Source organism: Doryrhamphus excisus, chromosome 22 (assembly GCF_030265055.1).
Source record: "Doryrhamphus excisus isolate RoL2022-K1 chromosome 22, RoL_Dexc_1.0, whole genome shotgun sequence".
Lineage (NCBI taxonomy): Eukaryota > Metazoa > Chordata > Actinopteri > Syngnathiformes > Syngnathidae > Doryrhamphus > Doryrhamphus excisus.
In genome coordinates, this window is record NC_080487.1 from 1,297,441 (window position 1) to 1,316,488 (window position 19,048).

The following is a 19,048-nucleotide window of genomic DNA, read 5'->3' on the forward strand; positions in this document are numbered from 1 at the left end:
GTTCTTCATCATACGTGAAAACAATACGGACCATGCATGGTTCATAGATAGACATATTTTATTTGTCCATGTTCAAATAAGCCTAGATTTCATGTACAGGTTTAAACAAGATTAGAAAAATAATTTTTTTTTATTTTTTTTCCCATCCCTATCATGCTGATTAATGTTGTTAATATAGTGAAAATACACTTGAAATACAGTACAAGGAGTGTAGAGGATGATTTATTTACTAAGTTTGTGGTGTTTTAAGAGAATGAATACAGCTAGTGAGAGTTTTTGTGCATGCAACGAGTAAATATTCCTTCAAAATGTAGGGATGTCTGATAATTATCAGCATAAAAATGGCCGCCAATCATGAAAACCGATATTAAAAAAATGTGTTCATTCCATTACGGGAGATATATGTCATGTGTCATGTGACATATGTCATAAGCCAATATCCGACATCCCTATTGAAATGTTTTGCAGGAATGATCAAAATGTGGAGGTCAACTTGAGGTCAAGTTTCTGCATATTAGAAGTCGCCTTTCTGGTGGGAAATCTTGTAACCAAATTGCTGACGTTGCTAAACTTGACTAAAAAAAAAGGTCACTTGGAGTTAGAACGGCTAAGCTAAAGCTAAGATTTTATTTATACTACAGAGCTACTTTAGCGGAGTCAAACACGTACTTTGAACGACAAGATAAAACATAAGCGCGTCCCTGCTTGTTCGTAGCTAGAAAGAAGTGTCTGCATAGCCTTGCATTTGGTTATCGGTGGATTCATAATCAACATTATTATTATTATTATTATTATAGTAGTTATGATATGGATGTATTTACACGCCACAGGCAGCAAATATGTGCAGCACGGTGTCAATTAGCAGTTTGAGATAAGTAAACAGGCACGGGTAATAAGGCTGGCGGAATGCAGCCTGACTGGTTTATTTTGCCTGGCACTCCGGGAGAGACTAAAAATGTACGCGGGAGTTCTCCAACCATAAAGTGGAATATAGAATATTGGATGCGTGTGCAAAGCAAACCCGTTGTGATCGGTGCAAAAATGGTGTCCACGTCAACGTGCACGTCGCCGCGTTGGAGTCTTCGTTTATGGGGGCGACATGTGACATCTGTTAGTACCGCCTCTGTCCGTGTTTGCCGACGTCGGTCATGCAGGTTTTAGGTCGAAGAGCTTTAAAAAAAAAAAAAAAAAAACGACAAAATATTTACAGTAGCTATCTAGATGAAATACTATATGAATTAAAAAATTTTTTTTAACGCTGCTCACCTGGGTCTGCTGTCTGCTTCCTCTTGTTATGATGAACTATCTGGTTCTCGTTAGTCATCTTCACATCCTGGTCCTCCACGTAATTACTGCAACAGGACGAGAACAAGATCATGGAAGTATATATCGACACTAGAAAGAAAACGGAGTAACTTTGCGAGGAGGAAATGCTAATACATATTTTTGCAAACAAAAAAGGGGAACCAGGTGGGTTACTACAATTAAAAGGGGAACTCCACTTTTTTTGGGGGGGGGGTTTACCCATCATTCACGGTCCTTATTTCTTTCCCTTTTGTGTGCATTATAACGCGAGAAAACAAGTTAATATGAGCTAGCTAACAATGCTGTCATTGGGATACACTTATTTCGACTATGAAGCCCTCAAAAAAAAAATAACTGTATGGTTTATGGTTTGCATTAACGCGTACACTGATGCTAACATGTAATAGCTGCAGTATCTTGCCCTATTTGGGATGGCTGTATCTTCCAGCACGAGACGTGTGCGAAATTGAGAGCTAGGTATCCACTCGTCCGTCTGTGAATGACGCTGAGACGAGTGTTTAGCGACGTGTCGTGTTAGTCCGCGAGATAAAAATAGTTTTTCATGCTAGGTGCCCCAATAATAATAATAATAATAATATCACTGTAGCTTGGTTAATATACAATGGAAGCATACAAAAGAAGCATTTCCCATGACGCTCGTTGCTAGCTAGCTCATAAAAAGAGACATAAATATGTGTTCATGCATGTTTCACATAAGGATTGTGAATAATGGGCAACATTCCCACCCCCCACAAAATACAATTCCTCTCTAAAGGGCGACTGGGGACTTGACATGGTCATTGCGAGGAGTGACCACAAGGGGGAGCTGTTACTCACTGCTGGACGTGTCTGCTGCCATGGGGGCTGAAGTAGAGAAGAACACAGCCGGGTTCATACGACAAATGGTCTTCTTATTGTCTGGTTTTCCACTCGAATTAAAGTCTTACTAATTTTTGGGTCCATTATTTATTCACTTCATGCTAATTCTGCATTGTATAGTACACATATATACTTTTTACAGGTACTCATTTTAAACACATGCTACCAGCCAATAGGAGGTCAGTATTATGTCCCTGCTAGCCTAAATGATCCGGATGGCTAGAAGGATGGATGGATGGATGAAATGCTCCTAGATGGATGGATGGATGGATGGATGGATGAAATGCTCCTAGATGGATGGATGGATGGATGGATGGATGAAATGCTCCTGGATGGATGGATGGATGGATGGATGAAATGCTCCTAGATGGATGGATGGATGAAATGCTCCTAGATGGATGGATGGATGAAATGCTCCTAGATGGATGGATGGATGAAATGCTCCTAGATGGATGGATGGATGAAATGCTCCTGGATGGATGGATGAAATGCTCCTAGATGGATGGATGGATGAAATGCTCCTAGATGGATGGATGGATGGATGGATGGATGGATGGATGAAATGCTCCTGGATGGATGGATGAAATGCTCCTAGATGGATGGATGGATGAAATGCTCCTAGATGGATGGATGGATGAAATGCTCCTAGATGGATGGATGGATGAAATGCTCCTAGATGGATGGATGGATGAAATGCTCCTAGATGGATGGATGGATGAAATGCTCCTAGATGGATGGATGGATGAAATGCTCCTAGATGGATGGATGGATGAAATGCTCCTAGATGGATGGATGGATGGATGGATGAAATGCTCCTAGATGGATGGATGGATGGATGAAATGCTCCTAGATGGATGGATGGATGGATGAAATGCTCCTAGATGGATGGATGGATGAAATGCTCCTAGATGGATGGATGGATGAAATGCTCCTAGATGGATGGATGGATGGATGGATGAAATGCTCCTAGATGGATGGATGGATGGATGGATGAAATGCTCCTAGATGGATGGATGGATGGATAGATGAAATGTTCCTAGATGGATGGATGGATGAAATGTTCCTAGATAGCTAGGTAGCTAGATATCTATCTAGCTAGCTACTTTCTTCATCTCCAAGAGAAATTCCCAAACTCCACCTAATGTTGTGGCCTACGATGCCATCTTACCTGATGACGGTGTTCCTCTCGCGGTGTGCAATGTAAGCGTTGTCGGTGAAGAGGATGGTGTGGTACGGCACCATGACGTCGCACGTGGGCAGAATGCCGTGGCTGACGTGGCTGACGCTGTCCAAGATGCCGTTGTAGACCAGGAGGTCGTCCACTAGCAGCTAGGAACACAGACATACTGTACAGTAAGTACAGGAAGCTTTGTTGCCTTACAAAATAAAAGCTCACCCCGAATTCTTTAACCCCCCTCTGTGGGGTTTTGGAGTAGTTCCACAGTTTAATCATGGACACGGTCACCGGTTGGTCGAAGATGACATACACGCGGTTTACCTGGATACAAACAGCAGCTTCAAAGAAGAGAAATGACAACAAACATCTCTCCATCATCACATCCTCACCAGTCCAGGCAGCACAGGAGCCAACCAGGTGTGTCGGCCATCTTGTGCGCTGTTGATGCCGTCTATTAATTTATCTGGAGTCCTCACGTCGCCGCTCACGTTGTCCAGCACATTGACGCTATCTGGGAAGGCTGCAATGTCTGGCGCACGTTGAGGAACCACTCAACGTGGAACATGTCATCCATCCATCCATCCATCCATCCAGGAACATTTCATCCATCCATCCATCCATCTAGGAACATTTCATCCATCCATCCATCCATCCATCCATCCATCCATCCATCCAGGAACATTTCATCCATCCATCCATCCATCCAGGAACATTTCATCCATCCATCCATCCATCCATCCATCTAGGAACATTTCATCCATCCATCCATCCATCTAGGAACATTTCATCCATCCATCCATCCATCCATCCATCCATCTAGGAACATTTCATCCATCCATCCATCCATCCAGGAACATTTCATCCATCCATCCATCCATCCAGGAACATTTCATCCATCCATCCATCCATCCATCCATCCATCCATCCATCTAGGAACATTTCATCCATCCATCCAGGAACATTTCATCCATCCATCCATCCATCTAGGAACATTTCATCCATCCATCCATCCATCTAGGAACATTTCATCCATCCATCCATCCATCCATCCATCCATCTAGGAACATTTCATCCATCCATCCATCCATCTAGGAACATTTCATCCATCCATCCATCCATCTAGGAACATTTCATCCATCCATCCATCCCTCCAGGAACATTTCATCCATCCGTCCATCCCTCCAGGAACATTTCATCCATCCATCCATCCATCCATCCATCCATCCATCCAGGAACATTTCATCCATCCATCCATCCATCCATCCAGGAACATTTCATCCATCCATCCATCCATCCATCCATCCATCCAGGAACATTTCATCCATCCATCCATCCATCCATCCAGGAACATTTCATCCATCCATCCATCCATCCATCCATCTAGGAACATTTCATCCATCCACCCATCCATCCATCTAGGAACATTTCATCCATCCATCCATCCATCTAGGAACATTTCATCCATCCACCCATCCATCCATCTAGGAACATTTCATCCATCCACCCATCCATCCATCTAGGAACATTTCATCCATCCATCCATCCATCCATCTAGGAACATTTCATCCATCCATCCATCCATCCATCTAGGAACATTTCATCCATCCATCCATCCATCCATCCAGGAACATTTCATCCATCCATCCAGGAACATTTCATCCATCCATCCATCCATCCATCCATCCATCCAGGAACATTTCATCCATCCATCCATCCATCCATCCAGGAACATTTAATCCATCCATCCATCCATCCATCCATGAACATTTCATCCACCCATCCATCCATCTAGGAACATTTCATCCATCCACCCATCCATCCATCTAGGAACATTTCATCCATCCATCTAGGAACATTTCATCCATCCATCTAGGAACATTTCATCCATCCATCCATCCATCCATCTAGGAACATTTCATCCATCCATCCATCTAGGAACATTTCATCGATCCATCTAGGAACATTTCATCCATCCATCCATCCATCCAGGAACATTTCAGCCACGTTGAGGAACCACTCAACGTGTGCCAGAAGGTTTCGAAGAAGACGCCGTTTCGAGGGCAGGGATCAAAAACGTTGTCTTAAAAGATGATGATGCCTCTCATAGTTAATGAGAGACGGATGGATGGATGGATGGATGGATGGATGGAATGTTCCTGGATAGATGGATGGACCCAAAAAAAAAGATACTGTTGTCACTGAGGTTGATCTTCTCATGGTTCTGGTTGTAGAACTCCACCCCATTGAGGCCGATGTAGTAAGGGTCTCCCCAGGTGGTCAACAGCTGCAGCTGAAAGATGACTGGCAGGTTAATTAAGGAATACTAATTAGGATTTTTAATACTTCATTTTATACGGGTCGTGTCTCCTGAAAAGGATACAACCGCAAGGCATGATGGGAGCTTCATAATCCATGCTGGCTCGTTCTGCTCTCTTAGCGCTTCGTCTGAAGTGGACACAATGTGTGTGTGTGGGAATTGGACCGGTTTCTCTTATTAAATCAAGGACACAAATATCAGAAACAGCGTGTAGGTACCTGTTGGGGTACTCTTCCGCGTTCTTGCCGTCTGGGGGCGTCTGGATGTAGTCCACGAAGAGGATCTCTTGAGCAAAGTCAAAGTGACAGTTACCTGGTCCTTTCCTGATCAGGAAGCCCTCCACCGGGGAGATGGCCACATCATCCATGATCAGATGGACCACTTTCACCTGAGCGGAAACAGTATTATTATCCAAATAAAAGAAAAATACAGCCGCCATTGTCCCTGATGGAGATACACCTTTGCTGGTATTATCTTACCCCTCGATACGAGTCCTCGGGGGATTTGTTATAGTTCCAAATGCGGAGCCCGGCGATGGTTTGGGGATGCGGGAAGGTGATGGTCATGGTGTGGGACTCTCCGTAGGAGAAAGGGATCAGCCACATGTGATGGTCATCGGTGGTGATGTTGTGGCCGTCAATCATCCTGGGAAGTGATGGTAATGGTAATGGTTTAATTTCATTTGAACATGCATCCGATTACAATTGAATGCATCCCATAATCAGTTCCCAGTTCCACATGTCCAAAAGGAGTAGGAAGAAGCAAAGCTTATTAAATCCTACCCCTCCATCCGGTACTTTTACAATCAGTAACTGTTACATTTGTTCACTTCCTGCTTTCCAAAATACAGTTTAGGTTTTTTTTTTTTTTTTTTTTTTTAATTTTGTAATTTTTTGTCCCGTACCGAAGTACTCGGTGATATGACCATGCAATGACATAATGGTTACCATAGTAACTATCAATATAGTGATATATATAGCACATCATGACTGGTTCAAGACTCTTCATCCTTGTATTTAGCAAACATCAACTGCTTGTATTGTTTCTTGAATTGGCTCATCGTTGTGCATTGTTTGATTCCCTTACTCGATCCATTCCATAGTTTGATTCCACATACTGAAATGCTATGGCTAGCATAGCATAACGTAGTCCTAGCATAGAAGTGTTTCAAATGTACTTCTTCCCTGAGATCATATTTCTCCTCTCTTGTAGAGAAGTATTGGATGACATTTTTTTAGCTAATTGGTTATTTTTTAGCCTTATGCATTATTTTAGAGGATTGTTTGAAGATGAACTATATACGCAAGTTGAAGTATTTGGGATTTTAGAAATAAGGAGTTAGTATGTTCTCTGTAGGCGCCATTATGAATTATCCTTACTGGCCTTTTTTGCAGTACATTTAGCGAGTGAAAATTTGCTTTTATAGTTATTAGCCCATATTTCCACACAATAAGTAAGATATGGTAGAACCAGAGAGCAATAAAGAGTGTGGAGTGATTTCTGGCCACCTTGTGTTGTATATAAGTGACAAGCATCAAGCGTTGAATCGAATATAAGACGACCCCTCCCCCCTACTAACTATCAATACACGACTCGCTTGGGGGAAAAGCCGTTTCATGAATACGTCAGACATACTTATCAAGGGTACGCAAGTCATGTCCGTATTCAGGCAGGTCGTTGAGGTCCCTGGGTGAGGCGGCCATGATACCGAGGTCCAAAGGTAAACCCTCTCCATCCTTTCCCACCACCTCCAGTCCCGTAATACCCATGTAGTGAGAGTCGCCCCACGTCGACGTGAACTCCAGGCGAAGGCCTGGTGGCGTTGAGCAGAGGGAAATATTTCAGCGGTTGCGATGTTTTGACGCTGAAAAGAAGTCGAAAGATATTTTTGCTCACACTTTCCAGTGTACATCCCAGGAATCTGCTCCGTGTTCTCAGACTGACTGACGGTGGCGTTGAGATGAAGTTTCAGCTGAAAGAAACCATAATAATAAACATATTGTTCAACTTCCAAAGTTTTTTTTTTCACGTAGGTGGCGGGAGTGAAGTGGCAACCAGCTTTGAGTGAGGCGCATCAGCGCACCTAGCATGTTGGTATGTAGCCCGATGCTACGGACATGATTAGGCAGCCGTCGTCGTGGAAGCCGATATTATCGGATCTTGGAAAATACACATGATCCCAACTACTAGTGAGGCCAGGGTACTTACGGCAAGGTCCTCCTCTCTAAAGCCAGCCTGTGTGAAAGGTCTTTCTTCTCCTTCTCCATCTGCGGTGCGCGGTCTCTGCAGCTCCTCCTCGTACACCGGATTTTTCAAGCCTTCGTTTTCACTGAGGAAGGTTTCATCAAAACGGGACATTGCCTCCAGGATCTCGTCATCAGTCGTGAATAAAATTGTGTCTCCAAATTGATCCAATCCTGCATTCAGAAAAGTGTGGATTGGGAATCAAACAAAAGCAAGAAACATGTAGATTTTCTCCATACCTCCAGAGAGCGTCCCAGAAGCTTTCGCGATCTCGCCCCTGAAGATACATCGCCCATCCAGCAGCATCTCCACCTCCTTCACCCCTCGGAATGAGTGGATGCGCGACTTGTTGTAGTTCCACACACGGATCATGGCGACCTGGTAGGAATGTCCGAAGTCCAGGAAGAGCACGTGGCTACGCCCGGGTGTGAACGGGGCCAGCCAGAGGTGCATGTCGTCCTGCGTGCGATTGACGCCGTCGATCAAGTTGGTGACCACGCGGGGGTCCTTGCCGTAAGCCGGGAGTACGTTGATGTCCGGGGGGTCGGCGGTGATGTGGGCAGGCTGGAGAGGCTCTCCGCTGGAGCTGAAGACCTCCAGGCCGTTGAGGCCAACATAGTGGCGGTCCCCCCAGGTGGACACGATGTTAATGACCAATTGTTGTCCTTTGGGAAGCACGGGGATCTCAAACTCTTCCTCCGCCTCCATGAGGGAATCTCCGTCAGGGATCTCACATGGGAGCTCCCGGGCAGCCGAGGAGGAGGAAGCGGGGCGCGCAGAGGCGGTGGAGGAGCTGATGGGGTCCGCAGCGGGGCTGCGGTTGTGTTGCTGCTGGAAGTCGTCAAAGATGTCTCCCTCGAAGCCCGTGTTGGAGATGCGACCACGCTGGCACTGGTTGAACTTGGTGAGGGAGTCCCAGGACTCCATGAGGCTGTCATCCTGGTGGCTGTGCAGAAGGGGCCTGGGGGTGCGCTGCCTCCTGCTGGTGCTGATTGCCGCCTCTGCAGAGAACAAAACAAAATAAGGTCATCCGTCGAGTGTCAAGCTAATTGGTACGCAAATGTGACAAAGTGCTCATGAACCTGTGTTTGACACAACAGCAGCTTTTATGTGTTGCTCCTCCATCGGCCTGCTGCTTCGCAAAGAGCTCCTTCGCCCACTGAAGGGCCGCTCCTGCTTTGGTTCCCCGAGCTCCTCCAGCAGGTCGCAACCCGTGTCCAAAGAATCCGCTTTCCACTGAGCTCCGTTTGCCGCCCTCTCCGCTCCCCTGCACACCCGTCCCGGGTTGCAAGCCAACTCCGGGAGCAATGACGAGGACGACGACGACGACGATGGAGATTTGGGTTCTGCGGGTTGCTGAGGCACCAGCCATCGTGGCTTTTCTCTGCTGGCCTCGCAGCCCTCGGGAGCAGCTCTCTTCAACGGCTGCAGCCACTGTGGGGTCATTCGAGAGGACGACGGCTGCATGGTGACCGTCTGCGCCACGGGGGCCGAGTGGTCGGTCTGCTGCCTGTGAGGGGGGCGCTCCTCTGAGGCGAAGACGTCAAAAGAGTTCCTTTGTGCGGAGGAGCGCCGACTAGAAATGGGCGGAAGAGGCATGTGCGGACCTTCCTGCGCGTCCATCATCGCTGGGTTTGATGCATCTGATGTCGGCAGGGCTGAAATGTGGTGCTGGTGCGTGCTGCTGCCTTCATCATCATCATCGTCGTCGTCGTCGTCATGCCGCTGGGGGGTGGCCCCACGTAGATTGTGTCCTGAAGATGAAGGGCTGGAAAACAAAGAGTCTGAAGCCTGGAAATCCTGGAGCTCAATTGTGGTGCTGTAGTCAAAGACTTGGTTGCCGCAGCCCCTCTCCAATTCGCCCTCAAAGACCAGCGTGCTGTTCAGGTACAGTTTTATATGACGTGCACCGATGTCGAGTTCCTGAAAAGAAAAAAAAAAAATACTTTGAGTTGCAATAATAACTCGTTCTATTTATAACGCACTTTGCATAGTGCTCAAAGACGGGTTGGAACCAAATCATATCAAAGATTAGTTGCCTTTTCAGGTTTCCAAACGTCCACTTCAACGTTATAAAGATATTTTTAAATGAATGAATTACCGCCAGCTAACTGGCTTTGTGACATCAGTAGCGCAAAACAACACAAACGACACAAATGTCCATTTCATGTACCGCTTGTTTGAGACCATGCCATACATTTAGAATCATTTGTTCCCCAGGGTAGTTAGCACTAAGTAGCCCTTGCGGGGTAACAAGACATGATTACAACCTAAACCCGCCTGATCCTCCTGGCGAAGAACCAACTACCAACTCAAACCTAGAATTTCCCCCCACTCGCATCTCCTTACCTGACGGGGTCAAGCAACTCAGAATCAGCCACGCTTTAAGAAAATTATTATGGTGGACTAAAAAAAAAAAAAAAAAGCAAAACAATACCTATCGGGCAGTAGCACTTAATGAACAGCCGCAAGGATGAAAGACAAGCCCACGTTTCCTCTTACTCTAATCTTCCGGGCTAATCTCTCACTGCTCCACATTTGGACAGACTGAGTGGCAGCACAGCCAGCGATTAAAAGGGACCTGCACCCCTGACGTAACTACACAAAAAAGGTCACCCCCACATTAGCTTAAAGACAACACACGAGCATGAAGCACGGCCAGAAAATGAAAAAGTGACAAAGAAGGTAAAGCGACTGACGTTGAGGCTTCTGTTGTAGTTCCAGATTTTGATGCGAGATACTCCAAAATCTGCCGAGCGCTCCATGTTACGGATGATGAAGTAGAGCTGGACGGGAGGGTGGAAGGGACACGTCCACATGTGGCGCTCCTTCGTCGTCTGCGAACCCACAAGTAAAATCATCATGTAGTACTGCATGTAGTTTTGTCGCTGGATAATGACATTCCACGTTACTGAATAAATGTATTCAAATGGTTAAACTCATTATCATGCAGCACATCCTGGCTGTCTTGGAGTGAGAGACTGGTGGCCAGCCAATCACAGGGCACATATAGACAAACAACCATTCACACTCACATTCATACCTATGGACAATTTGGAGTGGCTAATTAACCTAGCATGTTTTTGGAATGTGGGAGGAAACCGGAGTACCCGGAGAAAACCCACGCATGCACGGGGAGAACATGCAAACTCCACACAGAGATGGCCGAGGGTGGAATTGAACTCGGGTCTCCTAGCTAGGTCGTCTGCGCGCTAACCACTCAACCGCCGTGCAGCCAAGTCATTTTCAACGTGTGATAAAATAATCGTCATCAGAAACTGAGGTTCTCGATGTGTGTGACAAGACCAGACCTACCTTCGCCTTGCCATTGATGAGTGCCGCCAGATTGCCAGGATAGTCTGCGTTCCTGATGTCGAGGTCATGAGGCGACACGTACAGCTTCTTGTTGGCGGGGCCGAAAAACTGCAACTCGGTCAGACCGACCTGCAGTTGGTGGCCCCAGTTGGACAGAATCTCCATGGTGATGTACAGAGCAGGGGTGACCTCCTGGGAGCGCCTCGGCTGCCGTAATGACGACGGAAAGTTCTCGAGGACCGTTGAGTCAAGGAACGCTGACCCGGGGGCGCCTTACTTACCGGCGTTTTGCTGCGGTCTGTTTTGAAACCCTGAGGAATGTTGAAGGAGGGTGCAGCTTCCAGCTCCTCCAAGGCTTTGAGCAGTTTGTGCTGCTCCCTGAAATGTGACATGACGCATATCAATGTGCGGTGGAATTGCTTTTTTTTTTGCGTCTCGGTCATGTTCTGTCATCAAACCTGGAGCCCATGAGGTTGATTCTCTGCATGGCCAGAGTGACACTGCCATCCTCTCGGTCGTTGCTGCTGCGCTGCACTAAGCCGTTCATCATCTGGTGCCCTCTGCCCTGGATCAAGTGAAGCAGAATGGGGAAAAAGTCAGATGCACACAAAAAAAAAAAAAAAAAAAGCTTTTGGGATAAGGTTTAGTACCGAGCCAAATCTGTGACTAGATTAAAAGCATACAGTGAAAGTGGGAATGAGGTCATAATGGAGGAAAGCGGGGGGGGGGGGTGTTATGCACACCATGTTGTGAGGGAAGAGCTCAGGACTTTTGTTTTCTCTCTGGATGGCTTGGACCTCATCAGGGTTTTCCTCCTCGGTGTAAGCCCTCCTGGCTGCTGACGGAGGCCTCTCCCTCTCCGTTTGACTTGTAGGTCCTCAAAAGCAAAGCACACATGTGATCTTGATATCAAACCTGTAGTATGCAGAAACGTGTTTTTCAATGTTGCTAAAATACTTACCTGTACTTTCCCAGCTGGAAGGCGGTCTATCCAAGGTTTTGCTCTTCACCAACATTGGCTTACAAGGTACGAAGGAGTCACTCTTTTCCTTCCTCTTTGCAGACAATGAACGCTCAAGCTTACGACCTAGATATAATGGGGGGAGGATGAAAAATAAGCATATCAAAAATTAGTATATACTAAGGATTGTCTCCATCAGGTTTTTTTGTAATGGTAATGGTTTTATTTCAGTTGAACATGAATCAGATTACAATTGAATGCATCCCATAATCAGTTCCCAGTTCCACATGTCCAAAAGGAGTAGGAAGAAGCAAAGCTTATTAAATCCTACCCCTCCATCTGGTACTTTTACAATCACTAACTGTTACATTTGTTCACTTCCTGCTTTCCATAATACAGTTTAAGTTTTTTTTTTTAATAATCGGCACCTCGTACCAAAGTAGGACATGATATGAGCATCCAATGCCATAATGTGTACCATAGTGCGTGTCAATATAGTGATATATATAGCACATCATGACTGGTTCAAGACTCTTCATCCTTGTATTTAGCAAACATCAACTGCTTGTATTGTTTCTTGAATTGGCTCATCGTTGTGCATTGTTTGAGGTCCTTACTCAATCCATTCCATAGTTTGATTCCACATACTGAAATTTTTCCCCCCTGAGTCAGAGTCATTTGATTTTAAAATGTGACCCATTGTGCTTTTTCCACTTTTCTGACCTAGAAATGTAATTAGAATGATATATTCTCGTTAAAATATGCAGGGCTCGACAATAACGTTGTACCGATGGCCCGGGGCAAGTTAAAACAAAATTCGGGCAAGTAAATCCAATCAGTGATATTCCCGTGGGGCAAGTGCACTTTAGCATGCCGTACTGCCAAGAGTTTTTTTTTAAAGCGGTTCTTGTTGGCTGTTGGTAAAACACGGACTGCGTAATTCCGGTGGTAATTTGCAAACCAATCCTTGCAAATCTTGAAATGGACCAATCAGAATCGTTTATTTAGACCGCGGTCCGTAATCCACAATCCGCGTTTTACCCACACCCGTTCTTGTTCGCGATCAACCAATCAGCGATCGTTTTACTAGGAAAACATCTATCATGGCGTCCCTGCCAACATCGTCTAATTCTTCAACAACTTCTGAAGGAAAAAACACCAAAAAGTGATGAAACAGTGCCTCCTAAACAAGTATTTTATTAGCGGGAGCAAATCAAATGATGGCAAAGGTGAGTGAATCACGTTGCTGTGACAATTTGAAGTGGTCACAATGAAACACCACCGATTAGATCCAATACCAAGTGCTGATTTTGCACAAGCTACAAAACCTAGCTGTTTCATTTCTCTGTGTATTTTTCTCACCTTTGCTTCACAAATTATTGTTTGACCATTGAGCATTTTTTTCTGGATTAAAAACACTTTACTAGTACACAAATGTGTCAAATGTTTCATTGTGGTGCACAACTTATAAATATCACTGCTTACTACGACTACCATGTGTAAGGTAGCATGGCTTGCCATGTTAACATACATCTCCACAAATTTTCAGACATTCCTCCAAATACAATGCATCAGTACTATTATCTGATGAATTATCAGCATATATTGATATATGATATCATTATGGCAGTCTTTTCATTTTACATGGGGCAAGTTCGGGCAAGTAGTTCTCACCTTAAGGATTCCCCATGGGCAAGTAATTTTTGTTTTTAACGTAGAGCCCTGATATGCCAAAGTTTCAGATAATGAGGTTTGCGCATTTGGAAGTGAGCCCTGAAAGAAGTTTGGGATGGTTCAAAACGCTCTGTTTCAAAAGGCACGGTGAAACTGTCCCTTTGTGATGTCACAAAGGAGCGGCCATCCCTTATATGGGCATGGCTGTGAGCCAGATAAGCGCTCTGCTCTTCTCTGTTTACGAAACAAACTCAGGCAGTTACAAGTTATTGTATTTGGTGATTCCCAAATACAATAACGCATAAGGTGCGTTAATGTCGGACACGCTGTGTGTCCACGCGGCGCCCCTCACGTCTGGCTTCTGAGCTCCACAGCAACAACGGCACCTCTGATAAAGCGTGTCCGACAATGAGTGATCTTTCTCGGGCAGGCAAGGTTAAGCGTTACCACGTTACCACGCTGGAGTTCATACACGGTAAGTCAGGGGTCTCCTAAACGCTTTTCAATTAGCTCTCCAAAGACTTTTCATTTATTATCGACTCCTATATTAGAAAGTGGGATTTATTCGTAGGGCAGATTCTGCAAATTCCTGGCTGCTCAGTACAATACGGCTTGAAAATGAAGAGCAAAATGCACGTCAGCGTTGTGGCAAATGGTGAGTATGTTAAGTGTCAGTTAAAGTCAGAACATGTTAAAGTGGACTGTGGCACCAACCTTTAGGTGCAGGTCCAAAGTCAAGCACAATCAGGTCGGCCGGCTCTAAATGGCTATGGGAAGTGCTGGGCCGTGCGTCAGAGGAAGACTTGGAGGATGACACGGGAAGCCCCAGTTCGTCTAGACTTTCCGTGCTCTCCTCCCGCTCAATTTGCTCCTCCACCCACTCTTCGTCTGACTCCTCCCCTGCCGAGCCGCGGCTGCTGCGCCTCATGTTGTTTTCCAAGCTGCGTCTTAAAACCTGGTTTGGAAAGAGCAAGGTCGGCGCTGACTGTCAATCAAGCAGGTGCACACACACCGATATGCAAATAGTCAACGTACATTATGGAATTGTCCTCATTCATTCCCCCCCCCCCACACACACCTTTACTTCCTCAAGGTTGAGAAGAACCTTCTCGTTGTGTTCCTGATTTGCTTGTCCTCCTTGGCTCTCGGGCCTGGAACCGAGGCAACGCAAATGATGCTTACAGGTGTCCCTCGGCGAGCACGGAGTCCGAGGCGAGCGTGGGCCGGAGCTCTGTGTGACGGGAAGGGGGGCAAACGGCAGAGATGGAGAGATGCTAAATAGTACAGACAGCTGCAGCTGACACACACACACACACACACACACACACACACAGCCCCTCCCCTTAATAGAAAACACCCCCACACATAAGCTGGGTTCTTTGTGCACTCTACCTCCATGTCTATGCTCTCGTAGGGCTCAAAATCATCAGAGTAACGTTTTTCTGGGCATATCTTCAAACTCTGTCCATCCTCTGTTCGGATTCTGATAGAATCCTGCATGAAACATATTAAAAAAAAAAAAAACATACATTTTTCAGCTGACGGATGTAAAGTGCCAATAAAGGTATGTACCTGCACCCATTCTTTCCTCTGGACCTTTCCTGGGGCTGTGTGGCTCCTCTGCTTGTGGCCGTCCTCCAAATGACTATCTTCACTCAGCTGGTAGGCGCTTTGAGAGACATCTGCTGATGAGTCACAGCACAAAAAGGAACATGGAGAGAGTGTGCCGTGCGGCGTTTGCTTGTGCACAGATGGAACACGCAATTATGCATGCAGATGGTCCACGGCACATAAGAGGAGGGACAGACACAACCTGCTGCAAGCTATAAACTGTCACTATCATTTATTCAGCAAGGACTGGGCATGGGAACCGTGGCGTGCCAAGTACGGGCTCATTGAGTGGTGGCTATTAACAAGCGCTCCGTATGGTGGGGGGCCAAAGAGGCAAAACGGCGCGTTCATGAGCAAACGTAATTACAGTGTAACACGATGACGGTGGGCAAATTGCTTGAAGAATACATTTTTTATTCATTCATTCATTCATTTTCTACCACTTTTTCCTCATGAGGGTCGCGGGGGTGCTGGAGCCTATCCCAGCTGTCTTCGGGCGAGAGGCGGTGTACACCCTGGACAGGTGGCCAGCCAATCACAGGGCACATATAGACAAACAACCATTCACACTCACATTCATACCTATGGACAATTTGGAGTGGCTAATTAACCTAGCATGTTTTTGGAATGTGGGAGGAAACCAGAGAAAACTCACGCATGCATGGAGAGAACATGCAAACTCCACACAGAGACGGCCGAGGGTGGAATTGAACCCTCCTAGCTGTGAGATCTGCGCGCTAACCACTCGACCACCGTGCCGTACATTTTTTTTTTAAATCATAAAATTAATTCATATTTCCCTCAATGATCCGCGGTAACCCAGTGCCGGCAGCACTCATGCAGCCCCAGACCATGACACTATTGGGACGATAATGGCAGTGGATAGTAAATCAATACTGTTACACAAGCTGCACACAGACTACTTTAAATAGACCCAACAACAACGCGAGATGCATTCAGGGACACTCCGATTATCAACAAAAACGGCTTAATAATGTGTCTATATGAGGGTGTAAATAAACAGGAATATAAAGAAAAACATGAATAGTCTTATCACTCACTCTTACGGGGGGAAATGCCTGGCACAAAATACACTTGGGAAATTAGCACTTAGGAAATACACTGAGAAATACACACAGGAATTGTGTTCAAGATCCCCCTGTAAATGACGGTGGCCGTGAGGAAGTGTGGATGAGCGTGTTGGGTATGGTGGACACAGGGATCCGACCATTTCTGAGCCTGGTTACATCATAATAGCAAATTGGATGAATACATTTACTCCCAGTTTCTGGCCTGTGTTTACGGGTCACTTAAAGTCCAGTATGTGCTCACCTGCTGTACGTGCGGTCCTCCAAACAGGCTTGTTGTGCTTGGAGCTCTTGCGTGGCCTCGTGCAAGAGTCCGCATTGGCGCCATTAAAATAAAGAGAAAAGCCTTGCTCAAGCCTTTCCAGCTCTATCTCCCTGGGGCCTTTGGCTTTGAGGCGGCTCAGGATCCTGTGGACCAAAAACAACTTAGAAGAGTAACCTCAGAAGAATTTGTCTGTGACATATAATCCACATGTTGCCCCAAGAGCTTCACCTGTTCTTGTGCTGGAGAGTGATTAAATATTCATCCACAATGTCATCCGCAACGGGCTTCTTTCCTTGGTAGGCTTTCCTCACCTTCAAGTGCACAAAAACAATTCAAAAAAGGAGGTCAGGAATGCGTACGTCATCAAATGTATCAATGTATCAATATTAAATATGAGTGTCATGAGACATTCAGATCACGAGACAATACACAAGATTGGGTCTAAGTGCTTTTTTCATGATAATATATTGCAATCTACTAATTTCTAGTACGTTGCACTCAAGTGCGTATGCTATAGTCATAGCCTGTATAGTTTTATTTACATAGATCTGTCCATACTAATGTACTTATAAAAATTGCACTTCTGGTTGGATGCTAACTGCATTTTGTTGCCCTGTACAAGTGACATGAGCAATAACAATAAAGTTGAATCTAATCTAATCTAATCTAATCTAGCAGCATGCACACTCGAGTGCAGAAGAGTGCATAACCTCACAAGACCTTGTGACAATATTAAAATGAACAACAAATTTAAATATGTGCCAGCAACAACAGAAATGCATGGAATTACCATCACTTACAGCAACTAAGCACTTAGATTACGTGGAAGGCGCATCATTGGTATTGGTATCATGCAACATCAGCAGGAAGAAAGATGAAAACCCCCAGCATCCCCTACTTGAAAATGACCAGAGGCCAGCTAGGCTACAGCATCTGTCAAAGAGCATGAGGGAGGGGGGGGAGCAGAAAACAAGCAGCACAGAGGAACACAGAACAGTCGTTATAAGAGCTGAAATACAAGTCAAGAGATAAAAGGGGACAGTAAAGAGCTTCCTTCGTGACGTGCAGAGTAAAAAAGAGCAGCAAACTGTGAATTGAACCGAGATGAGTCGACACGCCAAGCAAACGTGGCCTACCTCGTTATTGTCCATCATGCGCCGTCCACATCACCTTTGTGGTGCGTTTCGGTACCCTCGGAAAAAGCACCTGCAGCGCCTTCTTGACCTGGGAGATCCGTCCAGGAATCAAGAGGGCTGCATCCACCATGTATAAAGAGTAATTGAAAGCTGTAGGAAGAAACATTGATTGAGTATTGCAGCTAACATGGTCCCCGGTGTTTTTGTGTTAATTAGCATTTAAGATGAATTGTCTTGTTGTGTTGTTGTGTCTCGATACAGTACAGTTGCTTTGTTACATGTGACGTGGGTTCCTACACAATGAAAACGGATGACAAACTAACCTTTTTCCGTTTGAGTTCCTCGAAGGCGCTGCCTGTTTGCTTCCAGGTTGTTTTCCTACAGGCATCCATCTTGGTCGAGCATTCTTCCAGAACTAAAGCATGGCTTTTATGAGGTTATGAATACACGCTTCGGATGGACACAGATAACGCCACAAGGTTACCTATCATAACAGACAGCAACGTAACACAAATATCCACAACATAGTATTTAAATATAAGATATACCTGAAAACATGTGTTTGAAATATAATATTCAATGACGTTAGCCTAAAATTGAGAAACAGGGTTACATTAGACTTGTTAGCATAGTAGCATAGCATGGGCTCACGAATACATAACAGTACATCGATTTTAGGGATAAACATTTACCACACACAAATAATAGTTATATTATTTAAAAAAAAAACGGTAACCAGCACAGACAACATAGTTAGCATATGCTAATAACGTAATGCTAGCCAAGGAGAGCCCACCTTTAAATGTTTTAACGACAAAACCGAATGGGAAACAACTATAATGTAAATCCCAGCATCTAGTTAGATATATATATATTACAAAAAAAGCTTACCTTTTGGTGACTGTTTTGTTAGCAGTTACTTAAAAATGAACGCCTGTGTTCCTCATGCGTCCAGTGTTGTGATGGGTTACCAGTGTCGCGCTCCACCAATCAGAGGAGCCACAGGCGTCTAGAACACGCCCCCTTATGACCCTGCAACCCAAAGGCTTTAAAAGCCTCTTGAACAAGGAGCAGTT

General features: G+C 45.3%; 1 protein-coding gene across 7 annotated transcripts; it reads right to left on the minus strand.

The window, feature by feature from the left end:
* Nucleotides 1-40: 40 nt before the first annotated feature.
* Nucleotides 41-18,952, minus strand: LOC131109536 (katanin-interacting protein). Of its 7 annotated transcripts, XM_058061665.1 has the most exons (31): nucleotides 18,864-18,951; nucleotides 18,521-18,562; nucleotides 18,296-18,422; nucleotides 17,973-18,122; nucleotides 17,065-17,147; nucleotides 16,816-16,979; nucleotides 15,445-15,557; nucleotides 15,265-15,366; nucleotides 14,951-15,103; nucleotides 14,587-14,827; nucleotides 12,199-12,324; nucleotides 11,981-12,114; nucleotides 11,696-11,802; nucleotides 11,519-11,615; nucleotides 11,238-11,444; nucleotides 10,622-10,759; nucleotides 9,005-9,845; nucleotides 8,162-8,923; nucleotides 7,887-8,095; nucleotides 7,575-7,650; nucleotides 7,314-7,491; nucleotides 6,158-6,323; nucleotides 5,897-6,066; nucleotides 5,742-5,806; nucleotides 5,552-5,662; nucleotides 3,751-3,890; nucleotides 3,581-3,682; nucleotides 3,353-3,513; nucleotides 2,143-2,169; nucleotides 1,267-1,352; nucleotides 41-1,170 (listed from the first exon to the last, which is right to left on the minus strand). In XM_058061665.1, exons 4-31 carry the CDS (start codon nucleotides 17,988-17,990, stop codon nucleotides 1,112-1,114), a joined length of 4,836 nt encoding a protein of 1,611 aa, XP_057917648.1. In that variant the 5' UTR covers nucleotides 17,991-18,122; nucleotides 18,296-18,422; nucleotides 18,521-18,562; nucleotides 18,864-18,951; the 3' UTR covers nucleotides 41-1,111. The 7 variants fall into 7 exon arrangements, with proteins under 7 accessions (XP_057917648.1, XP_057917653.1, XP_057917647.1 ...); XM_058061670.1 differs by lacking the exon at nucleotides 18,521-18,562 and having other exon boundaries at nucleotides 15,445-15,554; nucleotides 18,296-18,456; nucleotides 18,864-18,952; XM_058061664.1 differs by lacking the exon at nucleotides 18,521-18,562 and having other exon boundaries at nucleotides 18,296-18,456; nucleotides 18,864-18,952.
* Between the last annotated feature and the right edge of the window lie 96 nt (nucleotides 18,953-19,048).

What these genes read in the sequence shown, in the direction of transcription:
- LOC131109536 (XM_058061664.1), bottom strand. An exon ending in CAGACCGCAGCAAAACGCCG is followed by an intron (nt 11,445 to 11,518) that starts GTAAGTAAGGCG and finishes TCATTACGGCAG; the next exon opens with CCGAGGCGCTCCCAGGAGGT. An exon ending in TCCCATCATGCCTTGCGGTT is followed by an intron (nt 5,663 to 5,741) that starts GTATCCTTTTCA and finishes TTAACCTGCCAG; the next exon opens with TCATCTTTCAGCTGCAGCTG.